We start from the raw sequence: 13,196 nt of genomic DNA, 5'->3' as shown, positions 1-13,196 counted from the left end.
CAACACTAATGTCGATTTCAGTTCGAGACCCACACACAGAGGGCCTACCTCGAACCACATTCGACGTGTTGCCTCTCTGTCGCACTTGTAAATTCGTACTTAAATGTGACAGGGAGGCAACACTGAACGTGGTTCCCGGTAACACATTACCGCACCGCACCAAGGTCATTGTGCGACCACAAAATTGAGATATTGCTTTCTCGCTCTTACTTATGGGTGCGTCGCAGAATGACCTTGGTGCGGTGCGGTAATGTGTTAGCCGCTTTAGTATGACCATGAAGCTGTATTTAAAGTGGAGGGCGCTGTCACTTTTTTTGCTATTCTTCATTGAACCTTATTACTGAGCCAGAGAGGTGTTATAGAGGTGTTCGTACAAGACTAGAGAAAACGGTCCACTTGAGATATAGTAGGTCTGGACAAAAAACTATATTTATCCGTTTCTTTTGGGTGCTAGTACAAGTGTAAGACAAAGATAGTATGATTCTCTCGTTTTTTACACTCATATCTTTATTATTTTATCTATCATAAAGTCATATATATATTATACTACTCTTTGGTCATATACCTCCTTCAATACATAACTATTAAGGGCACTCCACACTCGTGCCGCGTTGTCTGGAGCGCGCTTTAGCTTACACACCATAGTAGCAATTGTTCTGTCCAAATTCGAAAGCGGCCTCCACACTCGTGCGCGAATCGCGGCGCGAAGCCGCGAACGCGAGTGTGGAGTCTAGTTCGCTAAACGGCGAAATCGACTCCACACTCACGTTCGCGGCTTCGCGCGTGAGTGTGGAGGGACCTTAATACATATAGTCAATTAAGAAGCGTTTTACAGAAGAGAAAAAAAATTATATCCTTTCCTTTTCTGGGGCACTTATACTAGCATAGGGAAAAGACAGTATGATTCTCTATGACTATGCACGAATGAGAAAAGATCTTGGCCAAACTATACAACTACACATTCCAACATATCCTAACATCCCACATATTATTATGAATGGTCACCCTAATTAGAAAGAGATGCAATGGCCCACTGACTTCTCATGTGGACACACTTTTTGGCCAGTGTACTCTATCCGGCTTATTAACTCTATGTATGTATGTATGTATGTAAACACTTTATTGTACATAAGACAGATTACAAACACAATAAAAGAACATAAATATATACAATGTACAAAGGCGGACTTATCCCTATAAGGGATCTCTCCGATACATCCGTATGAGGGCTAACGCGTATGAATTTGCCGCTAGGGGTGCTAGTGTAGATGGTGGTCTTTTCCATAGTTCGAAATGTCAAATGTCACTTCAATGACTGACAGCTGTTCTTTAGTCTTTTGGACCACCATGAATCTAGTATAACATGGATCGGTCATGAGGGGTGGGGCGAAATGACCGAACGGGATAGTCTTATGTATCTTTCAGTAGTAGTGACAGAGAGCAATATATTACTTTTTGTCTTTGTCATAGTTTCACTTTTCCACCGCTGCCACAACCGAAATTGTGGCAAACAAATAAGTACGTGACATGTCGTTGCTTGTTTAATTATTGTTGTTTTCTATGAAATTGTATGTGGACCACCATCAAGCGAAAGCAAAAAAACGATAGCCTTCATTTTTTTGACATTTACATTTTACGTCATTGTAAATTTTGACGTTTCACGAGGAAATCACAATTTACGTCTTGTGGATATATCGTGCCGGTTTATAATTAGTTCTCGTATCGGCTATTGATTTTGTTCATAAATAAACCATAGGACCCAGAAACAAACATCATACCGTAGGAACAATGGCCGGTAACGTGTTATTTATAAACGGTGGTGTTCAGAGTATTTGTTGTTAGAAATATATACATATGCATCGTTTTTCGCAGACAATGTTGAACCTAAACCTAAGAATGAGGCTGTAACTCCTGAGAAAGATGATGAGAGGTGCGAAGAGACGTCTCCACCGCCTCCGCCGACGCCGCCAGCCGCGGAAGAGGACACTCAAGAAATCATTGTCGTCAACGAACTCACTAAGGAACTCGACTTGAACCATGGCAGGATTGGGAAAATTGAAAACCTTGAGGACTTGCGACGGTTGGAAAGGTAATTTATCATGCAATTCTAATTTCGACTTCAAAACATACGTTTTGTTTTTACTTCAAGTATATATTATCACTATTATATCAGGTATAGGTATAATGTTTTCTGATCTTCAATGAGTCATTGTGCTTGGTAATGAAACAGGTTTCTGTTGTTATTATCTAAAGAAAGGAATTCTGTGTTACTCAACATAAACTAAGTTTATTTCACACAACTGCCATATAAACAGGTAATGTTAATCAACTGTTCCACAAGATAAAAATTTAACCGAACATTCTCGTCTCACAAGTCAAATTCTACACCTCGACATTAGCAGAATTCACCTTGTTAAACTTAGTGAGGAGTAAAGCCATGAAGAAGAAAAAAAACAACTGTTTTTACAGTAGTGTGCAAAATAGCAGTTTATTTATAGTACCCCGGAGGCAAAACATATAAAAACTCAAAACTGCGCGTTTTCCAGAGATAAGACCTAGCTAGATCGATTTTTCGCCCCTAATAACCCCCATATAGGAAATTTAATTGAAATTGTTAGAGCCAGACATATCGACCGGGATATAGACCGTGATTACCTTTTGTATTGTTTTCGAACTCCCGATATTCAGTTACCTGTGAACAAGATGCATGTAACTGCATCGAAATATCGGGAGCTTGAAAACAATACAAAAGGTAATCACAGTCCATTTCCCGGTTGATATAAGTCTAGCGAAACTAACCGTGAATCATTCAAAACTGTTATCCCCGAAATATATAAATATATGTACATGTATTATATATATACAAGAATTGCTTGTTTAAATGTATAAAATTAGAGTAACTTGAGTAAATGTGCCACTCTCAACCAAAAGGGTACTTATTGTCGGTCGTAAATAAGGCGCTATTTTCCTATAGCTTCAATTTAAAATCAGCCTTATCGACAAGTGACAATGTGGTACCTTTTGGTTGAAAACGTCACAAATCATTTCTAAAAATAGGTCATGGTTTGGTGATATCACTTGTTTTTTTTTTAATTCATTTAAAATATTTTTTTCTTAAGTTTGTGTTATAGTTATGTAAAAGCTGTTATATTTATTAATACAGGCTGTACCTCCGTTGGAACCTCATAAAGAAGATAGAGGGGCTCGCCAACTTGACCACTCTGGTGGAGTTGGAGCTGTATGACAACCAGATTACTGTCATGGAGAATATGGAGACACTTGTCAACCTCGAGTAAGTACTTTGACAGTGACAGATTTAGTCATTTTCATGCTCTAAGCCAGGGGTCACCAAATGGCGGACCGCGGTCATTTTATTTTAAGAACCGGACGGACGCCTGAAGAAACTAATTGGTGACCCCTGCACTAAGCATTTTCATTCAGCCATATTGCCCGCCCTCTCTCTGGGGTTATCCATCAGATTTTATTGGTTTCTAAGGTTTTAGTGCACAGTGCACTAGATGTAGATGTAGTGTAGGGATGCCCGGCCGGAAGCAGGCGGGCTGTCGATCACATGTCGCGTTCATTCAGCCCATTTCCCTGTAGTTGGAGCTGCAGGTTCGCACAGTGCGCTAAGTAGCTGCTTGTGTTGTTCATTGGTTAATCCATCACTGTACTTTGGTAAACTAAGAACTAACATGAAATATGTCACTTACCGTCGCCGTGGGACTTGGTCAATTTGTCTAAGAATGTCCCTATAATATTTATTAATTTATTTATATTTGTTGAAAAATTCCATTCTTCTTCACTGTTTGGATGGCACCCTTTTATTGCAAGTTAATATATGTGCGATAGAATTTTAGGAGTAGTTCATAGATCTCATTATTATTAGTAGCAAAATTGGGTAAATATAGGTATTCCTTTAAAAATCTTGCTTTTGGTTCAAAAAACGATGAACTATACAATCACCTCCTTTTAACACAAAAATGATATTATGGATAGAAAATGTGCTGCATTCCAGATTACTAGATCTATCCTTCAACCGCATCAAAGAGATCCAGGGCCTGGACAACCTCACAAAGCTAACCAAGCTCTACCTCAGTTCCAACAAGATCACAGAAATCAAGAATGTGAACCACCTCACGCGGCTGGAGATGTTGGAGCTCGGAGACAATCGGATCAGGGTAAGATTTACGTCATAGACTCTGGGGTTATCACCAAGTCATTACCATCATCTGCCGTCATCGGTCTATAACTTAATCCGTGGGTGTATGTCACAAAAACATAAGAGCTTACATGCCCTAATTTATAAAACGCGATTCAAGTCACGCGTTTTAGACATTGTCATATATTAAGCAAACCTAGCCTAATAAGATTTAAATACTGCTGCCATTCTTATAAATTTAACATAATCATCAAGTAATTATATTCTCTCTCTCCCTATGTCAACTTAAAATTAAGTTAAAAAGCATACAACTGCAACTGCAACTTAAAATTAAGTTTAAAATGTTACTTAATGTATAATGTTAATTCTGAGCAACAGAGATGTATTTATTCATTCGTGGAAACAGTGGCTTGTGAAAGTGTATTCTGATTTTACTATGTGTGTTGTATCAGGAAGTCTTCAAAATTATTAAGGGGTTTAAAACTAAACATAGCTCGGGAATTGATGAAATCCCAGTCACTTTATTAAAAATCTGTAATATGGAACTGACACCACCAATCACTATGCTAATAAATCAATCTTTCGCTGAGGGAACGTTCCCAGATGACCTTAAAATAGCTGTAGTCAAACCGTTGTTTAAGAAAGGCGATGATACAGACCCTTGTAACTACCGACCTATTGCTTTATTATCATCTTTGTCGAAAATTTACGAAAAAGCCATGTGTTGTACAATTTTTTAGAAACCAACAATGTGCTTCATGCAAATCAGTATGGATTTAGAAAAGACCGATCTACAGCACTTGCTGTGACTAACTACATACAAAATGCTATAACAATATTAGACAGGAAAAAACACGCCGTTGGCCTTCTACTAGACTTAAGTAAAGCATATGATAGAGTATCACACGAAATTCTACTTAAAAAACTTTATAATTCAGGGATTAGAGGCTTAGTCCACGATTGGTTAAGATCCTACCTGCAAAACCGTATTCAATATGTGCAAATTAAATATCATAACTCAAACACAAATGAAATCACCGAGACACGTTCGGAAAAGCGACATTTACTAGGATCTATTCCACAAGGTAGTGTTTTAGGTTGCGTGTTATTCTTAATATATATAAACGGCCTTCCAAATTTAGTTAGTATACACAACATCTTATTTGCAGATGACATTTCGTTACTGTTTGAAATTGATAAAGGCGAAAGTCATAACGATACAATCAAAAAATGTCTTCACGAAGTCAATAACTGGCTAGAAGTTCAAAATCTCGAAATCAATCTCAACAAAACTAAATTAATTCAATTCCATCACGGACTTAACAAACCATTAGAACTTAATATAATAATAAATAACATCAAAATTGAGGAAGTGGACACTTTTAACATGTTAGGAATATCCCTTGACAGTAACATAAACTGGAAAAAACATATAGAAATAACTAAAACCAAAATCTCAAGCTTCCTATATCCACTGTACAACCTTCGTAGGACAACAGACTTAAAAACTGATCTATCGGCCTATCATGCATTAGCACACTCGCGGTTAAGTTACGGAATCATGCTGTGGGGCAACAGCACAGATTCCGAGGATTTATTTGTCATGCAAAAAAAATGCGTCCGAATAATGGTTGGCATTCAATGCCCTGAAAGCAGAAGACCCTATTTTGAGGAACACGGGATACTGCCATTGCCGTGCCAGTATATCCTATCATTAGCCATATATGCGTGGAAATATAAATATTTATTTAAGGAACCAAATAGTGTCCGGAGAAAATATCAGCTTGTTATCCCCCCCTTCCAAAAATGGATTGGATTTCATAATAATAATGTAAAAATTTGTAATTGTAAAAATATTAATATTGGGATAATTTTATGATAAATTATAATTTAATATAATTTAAGCTGGTGAATAATGTATATCTGTTAAAATATAATTTAGACTAAGTATTATTTAACTATGTTGCTATGCCCTAACGGGTGCATGTTGTAACCTAAGATATAAATAAGACCTAATGTAAACACATGTATGCAATAAATGATATGACTATGACTATCTGCCTGTTTGTTTCCTAAAGGTTTAAATAAATAAATAATAGTATATTATTTACAGGAAATAAAAAACCTCAATGGCCTTGTTAATCTCAGACAACTCTACCTCGGCAAGAACAAAATCAACAAAATCCAGGGTTTAGAATCCTTCGCCGAGCTCTCTATTCTCGTTCTCCAAAGCAACCGCATCATCAAAATGGAGAACCTGGGACCGCTGGTGAACCTCGATCAGCTGTATTTGTCGGAGAACGGGATTGGGAAGATTGAGGGGTTGGAGAATTTGAGTAATCTGCAGACGTTGGATTTGGCGCAGAATAGACTCACGTCGATTGATAATTTAACGCATATGATTGAGCTGGAGGAGTTGTGGGTAAGTGTTGGTTAATACGTTTGTTCATGTGTTAAGTTCAACGAACTGATCAACGTTAAATATGGCGATGGCGGCGACAGCTCATCCATAGAGACCTGTTAAACATTTCGTGCAGGCAAATTTTAACGAAAAGTTATGATGTTAACAGACGGTTTAGTGCAGATAGCCTGTCACTAATGAAATGTACAGGAGCAAAAAGTGTGCCATTTTTTTAGTAACCTTGGGGAACAGCAGCATCAGCCATGGTTTCCAGGTTACTCTTTGCATTTAAAAAGTATGTACACTGCTTACGGTTGCTTAAAACCGGCCAAGTGCGAGTCGGGCTCGCGCACGTAGGGTTCCGTACCATTACGCAAAAAACGGTAAAACAATCACGTTTGTTGTATGGGAGCCCCACTTAAATATTTAGTATTTGTTGTTAAAGCGGCAACAGAAATACATCATCTGTGAAAATTTCAACTGTCTAGCTATCACGGTTCGCGGGATACAGCCTGGTGACAGACAGACAGCAGAGTCTTAGTAATAGGGTCCCGTTTTTACCCTTTGGGTACGCAACCCTAAAAATGATTTTATTAATTTGTGAAATTCGCCTTCAATACCGTATCGCAACACCTTCGCCAGGAGGCCTAGCACATGATTGGCGCGACACTCGCGACAGTATCTCGCGGCGAGATAGACTACCCGTCTTTTTCTATGTTAATTAAAGAGGGACGGGAGATACTGTCGCGCCAATCATATGCTAGCCCGGCAGAAGCAGCACGTGGTCGACCATCCCGCGCGGGCGTGAGAGGTCGCAGAATATCGCCGCGACCTGCCGCCCGCCCTCCACGTGCCCAGCACGCGCGCCACGACGTCGCGCCGTGCGCGCCGCACTCACAGTCGAGCGGCCCGCTCGATACGCATATTGATGCTCAATTAAAACATTAGTGGAGACTAGGTGTTTTAGAATTCAGGCACTAAGTAGGCGCTTAAAGATTTTTGGAACTATAGGAATCAACGATACCGATATTTGGCGATAAGATTTTGGAAGATGAATTCGCCTTTTCCTTTTATACCGCACTTATATAATTTGAAGTGCACCTGGAAACTTTCCCGTCAGAACGCAATCATTAAATAATTAGGGACATTAAAATTGGAGTGGAATTTTTGAAGTGTAAATAATTCAAAATTTAATTTTAACGGTGTCGGAGGCAGGTAATGCTCAAAATATGCAAGTGCATCCCTAGTGCATGGTTTGACTCCGCCGTGAGTCGCCGACACGTACTGCTGGTTGAGCCGCTCGGCGGCACTTCTAAAGGAGCCCACCCACTACCAGTCCGCCGGATGATATCAGCCTGTCAGTTAGAACAAAAAATTGATAGTTCCAAACAACTGACAGGCCGATATCGTTCGGCGGACTGGCAATGGGTGGACCCCTTAACGCGCCGTTTCCCAGCTTATTATTCTTACAAGTTTCAGAAGAAATAATTCTCCATAGATTTCGGCTCATGTTAATAATATAATATATATGTTTATTGCTTTCACATTGGTAAAATTACAGATGTTCTTAATCGATAATGTATCACAACATGACACCCTGTAAGGGTATTGCAATTTTATCTATCTACTCTAAACTAATACATATGTAAATTAAACACAGAGATAACATTACACAAAAGTTATACCTATCTTAGTACTCTTAGATATTTTTTCGTTTAGATAATTACTTCGTGTACTTTTTAGTGCACTCGAGTAAGTAGCTTCAAGTTGCAATAAGTTAGAAAACTGATCGTTATTATTATAGAGTTGTGTGAAAGTTTTAGCTGATAAGAATGAATTTTCTAACGTAATCAATATATATCATCAGCATCACTAACCCATAGGTACATGTTTATGGTTTTTTACAACGCATTTTCTATAAGAAAAATGTACATTAAAGTGATGTTTTAATTACATTTAATACTAATTCAAGAAGATTACTAGGGCAAGAACTTTTACACAAAAGTGCATCCAGTCATAATAAAAATCAAGACTTAAACTGAAATAAACACATATACCTAATACAAACACATATAATTAAAATATTTTCATAGAAAATAATTTAATTTGTTCTTAGAGAATCAATACTTAATTTAAAATTACCGAAACATTTATTACAATATTGTCTCTTTTCTACACATTTATTTGTTACGATATTTTTATCATTTTTTACAGACATAACAAGGCATAGGTGGTTTGATAAGTGCATATTTACACATGAAACATTTATTATTTGTGATTTATTTAAATTTGAATACATTACATATTATTGATACAGGTTTTACTTATGTCAGTTATTAATAAATGCAAAATTATGTTTACAGAGGACCTACCGGGAAACGCGGATCCGAAATTTCGCTATCTGCCTCTCATTCAAATATGCAAGAGTGACAGAGATGTTAGATAACGAAATTTCGATTTTATTGTTTCGCGATAGATTCTCAGATTGTGGTAGTGGCGCCCCCTACGCAGAGTTTCGCGTAATATTCCCTTTTGCTCTGTGTCATAGAGAATCAATTTCTACAATTTATTTATGGCTTGTTGAACCTTTGAATTAGATTATCATAGAAGTTACGTAGGGATGCTAAATATCAGTGAAAAGTGAAAATACGATTTTTGGTCAGCATTTTTTTTATCACAGCCATTATCCTTTTTTTAAATCCACTATATATATATATATATATTTATTTCAGTTAAACGACAACCAGATCAGCGACTGGGTAGACGTCGAACGTCTCCGGCCCAACGACAAACTGATCACGATATACTTAGAGCGCAACCCCGTGGCGTCCGACCCTGCCTACCGACGCAAGCTGAAGCTGATTATACCTAGTCTGCACCAGATCGACGCGACCTTGTGTAGATAAACATGAACTATCCAAGTAACCCCAATCATTATATACTTGAAGCGCAACCCCGTGGCATCCGACCCTGCCTACCGACGCAAGCTGAAGCTCATCATACCCAGCCTGCACCAGATCGACTCCACCCTGTGTAGATAAGCGTACTAGCCATGTAACCCCAATCATTGTATACATGGAGCGCAACCCCGTGGCATCCGACCCTGCCTACCGACGCAAGCTGAAGCTGATTATCCCTAGTCTGCACCAGATCGACGCGACCTTGTGTAGATAAACATGAACTATCCAAGTAACCCCAATCATTATATACTTGAAGCGCAACCCCGTGGCATCCGACCCTGCCTACCGACGCAAGCTGAAGCTCATCATACCCAGCCTGCACCAGATCGACGCCACCCTGTGTAGATAAGCGTACTAGTAATATAACCCCAATCGCGATATACTTTGAGTGCAACCCCGTGGCCTCCAACCCTGCCTACCGATGTAAACTGAAGCTCATCATCCCCAGCCTGCACCAGTGTAGATAAGCGTACTAGCCATGTAACCCCAATCATGATATATTTAGTGCAACCCCGTGGCATCGGACCCTGCCTACCGACGCAAGCTGAAGCTGATTATCCCCAGTCTGCACCAGATCGACGTGACCTTGTGTAGATAAGCATTAACTTGCCAAGTAACCCCAATTAACTCCGACATACCCAGCCTGCACCAGATCGACGCCACCATGTGTAGACAAGCGTACTAGCCAAGTAACTTCAACATACTGGGAGCGCAACCCCATATATGGCCTCTAACCCTACCGTCGCAAGGTGAATAGACGCCAACCTGTGTAGATAAGCGTATACTGGCCCTGTAACCCCAATCACGATATACTTTGGGCGCAACCACTCATAAAGGACAAAATCTTCAGCAACCATTCGCTAAATCTGGACGTACCTTACAATAGATTCTTATAGCTGAGAAACTTTACCCCTTAGACATAACGTAACCCGTATTTACGGTAAGTACACAACTAAATTAAAAATAATACTTTCATATTAGACCAACACTTAAATAACAATAATGAAATTACTAACATTGAAGTTTGAAATGATTTAAAGAAATAAATAATATATTGTCAAATAATGTTCTAATCGTGTGTTTAGTTAAAAAAATATATGAGAAGAAAACATAAAAAAACTATGGTTATTTATAAATATATGTACATCTAAATACAATAAGTGTGTTTAAAATAAGTATGCAGCTTTCTGTTATGTTTATATTATTTTGCATTTATTAATTTAGTCAACAGGTAAGGTAATTCGATTAAATCATACTTTGTATTTTCATAAGACTAATTGTTGCATGTTTTCATTAATAAGTATCCGCTTGTCCTGTGCTAATATTAAGATTCAAAGTATGCATGTTATTTGTTTAATAGATGTAAATCATTGTCACATATCAGTTAAACTGAAATCATTCATAGCTGTAATTTGTATTGTATTGTGAACTTATTATTCTATTTATCTTATATTGTAAGGCTGTAAGCTATGTCTAAAGTAAACTATTTAGTTTAATTTTTTAACAACTGCCTATAATCTTATGCCGTCTAGTTGGAAACCAACATATTTGTCTTCAATTCGTCGTACATTTCTCATCACTTATTATAAAGTGCCTAAAATAAGCCAAAATAATACCATCCTAATGATATAACGAAGAAGTGTGGGACGGTAAAGTAATATTAGCATTTATAGGTAGATACACTAGATACGTTACGATTTTCACTGAACAATCAAGCTTAGGAGTCCCCATACAACGTTACTTCCAATCCGTTCCGCAAAAACAAAGCTGGAGATCTGAGAACATGACCCACGATAAAGTAACTATAGTTGGTCAAACCAAATTGGCAGTAAATAAGAACAAAAAAAACTACTCATCCTTTTTTTTTTGGGTGCTAGTACTAGTGTAAGACAAAGATAGTATGATTCTCTCTGTCTATGTTTGAAATGAGACAGTCCTTTGACAAACTATATAATAAAAGGCCCCGGGGTGTCACCTTCGTGCGGACGATTTTTGAGTGATGCCCCCTAACGGAGCGACCGATCGTTCGGTGGACACTCCGATCCCCGAATGGCGTTCCAGAACCGTGGATCGCTGATCCATATTTGGATCATTAAATCCAGAAAGTCCCGGCTATAGGAATAATTTAAATTATTATGCTTAATGAATATTAACGTGGGTAACGAATTATTAACGTCCATTTCATCTTTTTAAAACCCAAGTAAGGCTTAGAATTCACTGCGATTCATTTCTTGCGGTTTCAGTCTTGCAAGTGCGTTCGCTTATGGAGCATGCCGTTCATTACACTTTTTTGCAGTTAAACCACAAGAAATTAATTGCATTGCTTTCTAAGCCTTATAAAATAACTACGTCATAATATTAAGATAATTATATGTTTAGCATTTTAATGCTTAGTGAAATTTAACCCTTTAGTTAATATTATATAGCCAACATATTTTTAATGATGTTTTTTTAAACTTCGAATTTACGGTGCACTGATTAAATTAATTATGTATGAATACTTGTTTACAGTATTTATTGATTCCATTACACATATGTATAATACTTAATACGCGTATTAATTATGAATAATCATTGTTATATGTTAAATTAAGTATATGTTGCTCTAGTTCAATGTAAACACAACATAAACATACATTTGCTCGTAAATCAGCATACATTTACGAAGTCAGGCAAGGCACTATCAGTAAATTGAAAACAGTCGTCACAAAAATGACTCCGTAGTATGCAGCTTAACTGGCAAACCGAAATCCACCTTCGGACTTAGGTATAAGGTTTCTTTTGGTATTAATATTATAAAGAGTTTGCGTGTTAGTCAAGAAGCTGTAATTTACTATTGTCTTGTACAGTCGCCATCAGATATATCGGAGCGGCCGATGTGATCACAAATATCTGAACACGCACTCTTTTGTCAAGGCATTAGAGTGCGTGTTCAGATATTTTTGAGCACCTCGGCCGCTCCGATATATCTGATGGCGACTGTTAGATATCATGCACTGATAATATAGTAGGCCCTCGGGTATAAAATCGAAAAGTCGGTATCTGCCTCTCTATCGCTCGAATGGGCAAGACTCAAGAGTGATAGAGGCAGATAACGCAATTCTCTTATTTTCGCGGCACCTAGTCCCTCATCAGTAACTGACTGACGACCTGATCACGAAAATTAATACACGATATTTGTTTTAACCTTTTCGACGCCGTGTCAAACACAAAACGCCGTGTCACTCGGACGCCACGTCACCGAAGTGTCAAAACTGAAATTGAACTTTATGCACATGCACGTAGGTCTATGTTGCGCTGTTGTCTGTGACGGATTAATCAGTCTATGTCGTTGGACCTGCGGTGCCGATATATCCGTCATTGGCGTCCAAAAGGTTAATAATGTTAGCTGGATGTATTCTAGCAATTTTAAACAGTTTTTACCGGAGAACTGTAGAGATTGTTGAGGATAAATTATGTATTATTGAGTTAAGTGTAAGCGTAGTCGCGTCTTCCACGGTCAAACTGGAGTTCGCAATAAATGTTTGCAAATAATATTTTGTTTGATTGCTAATCTTTTAAGAACCCTCAAGTTAAACATTTTAGATAGAGAATAAACATCTCACTGTAAAATGGTTGTGCCTCTGTTTTGCTCGACTTGGCGGGAGCACTGCCGTGCCCGCAGATACTTTCT

General features: G+C 38.1%; 1 protein-coding gene across 1 annotated transcript; it reads left to right on the top strand.

Annotated features, from left to right (window-relative positions):
• Positions 1-1,655: 1,655 nt before the first annotated feature.
• On the top strand, positions 1,656-13,057 carry LOC134746824 (protein phosphatase 1 regulatory subunit 7-like). The gene is made up of 6 exons (XM_063681387.1): positions 1,656-1,795; positions 1,873-2,089; positions 3,164-3,292; positions 4,019-4,181; positions 6,276-6,584; positions 9,296-13,057. The coding sequence occupies exons 1-6, from the start codon at positions 1,789-1,791 to the stop codon at positions 9,467-9,469; spliced, it is 999 nt and encodes a 332-aa protein (XP_063537457.1). The 5' UTR covers positions 1,656-1,788; the 3' UTR covers positions 9,470-13,057.
• The last annotated feature ends 139 nt before the right edge of the window (positions 13,058-13,196 follow it).

This window comes from Cydia strobilella, chromosome 13 (assembly GCF_947568885.1).
Source record: "Cydia strobilella chromosome 13, ilCydStro3.1, whole genome shotgun sequence".
NCBI lineage: Eukaryota > Metazoa > Arthropoda > Insecta > Lepidoptera > Tortricidae > Cydia > Cydia strobilella.
The sequence above is the reverse complement of the archived record's forward strand: the minus strand, read 5'-3'. Positions and strand labels throughout refer to the sequence as shown.

Excerpts from the sequence above, each read along its gene's own strand:
- LOC134746824 (XM_063681387.1), top strand. Across the intron at positions 2,090-3,163 it reads GACTTGCGACGGTTGGAAAG|GCTGTACCTCCGTTGGAACC; the intron begins GTAATTTATCAT and ends TTATTAATACAG. Across the intron at positions 4,182-6,275 it reads TCGGAGACAATCGGATCAGG|GAAATAAAAAACCTCAATGG; the intron begins GTAAGATTTACG and ends TATTATTTACAG.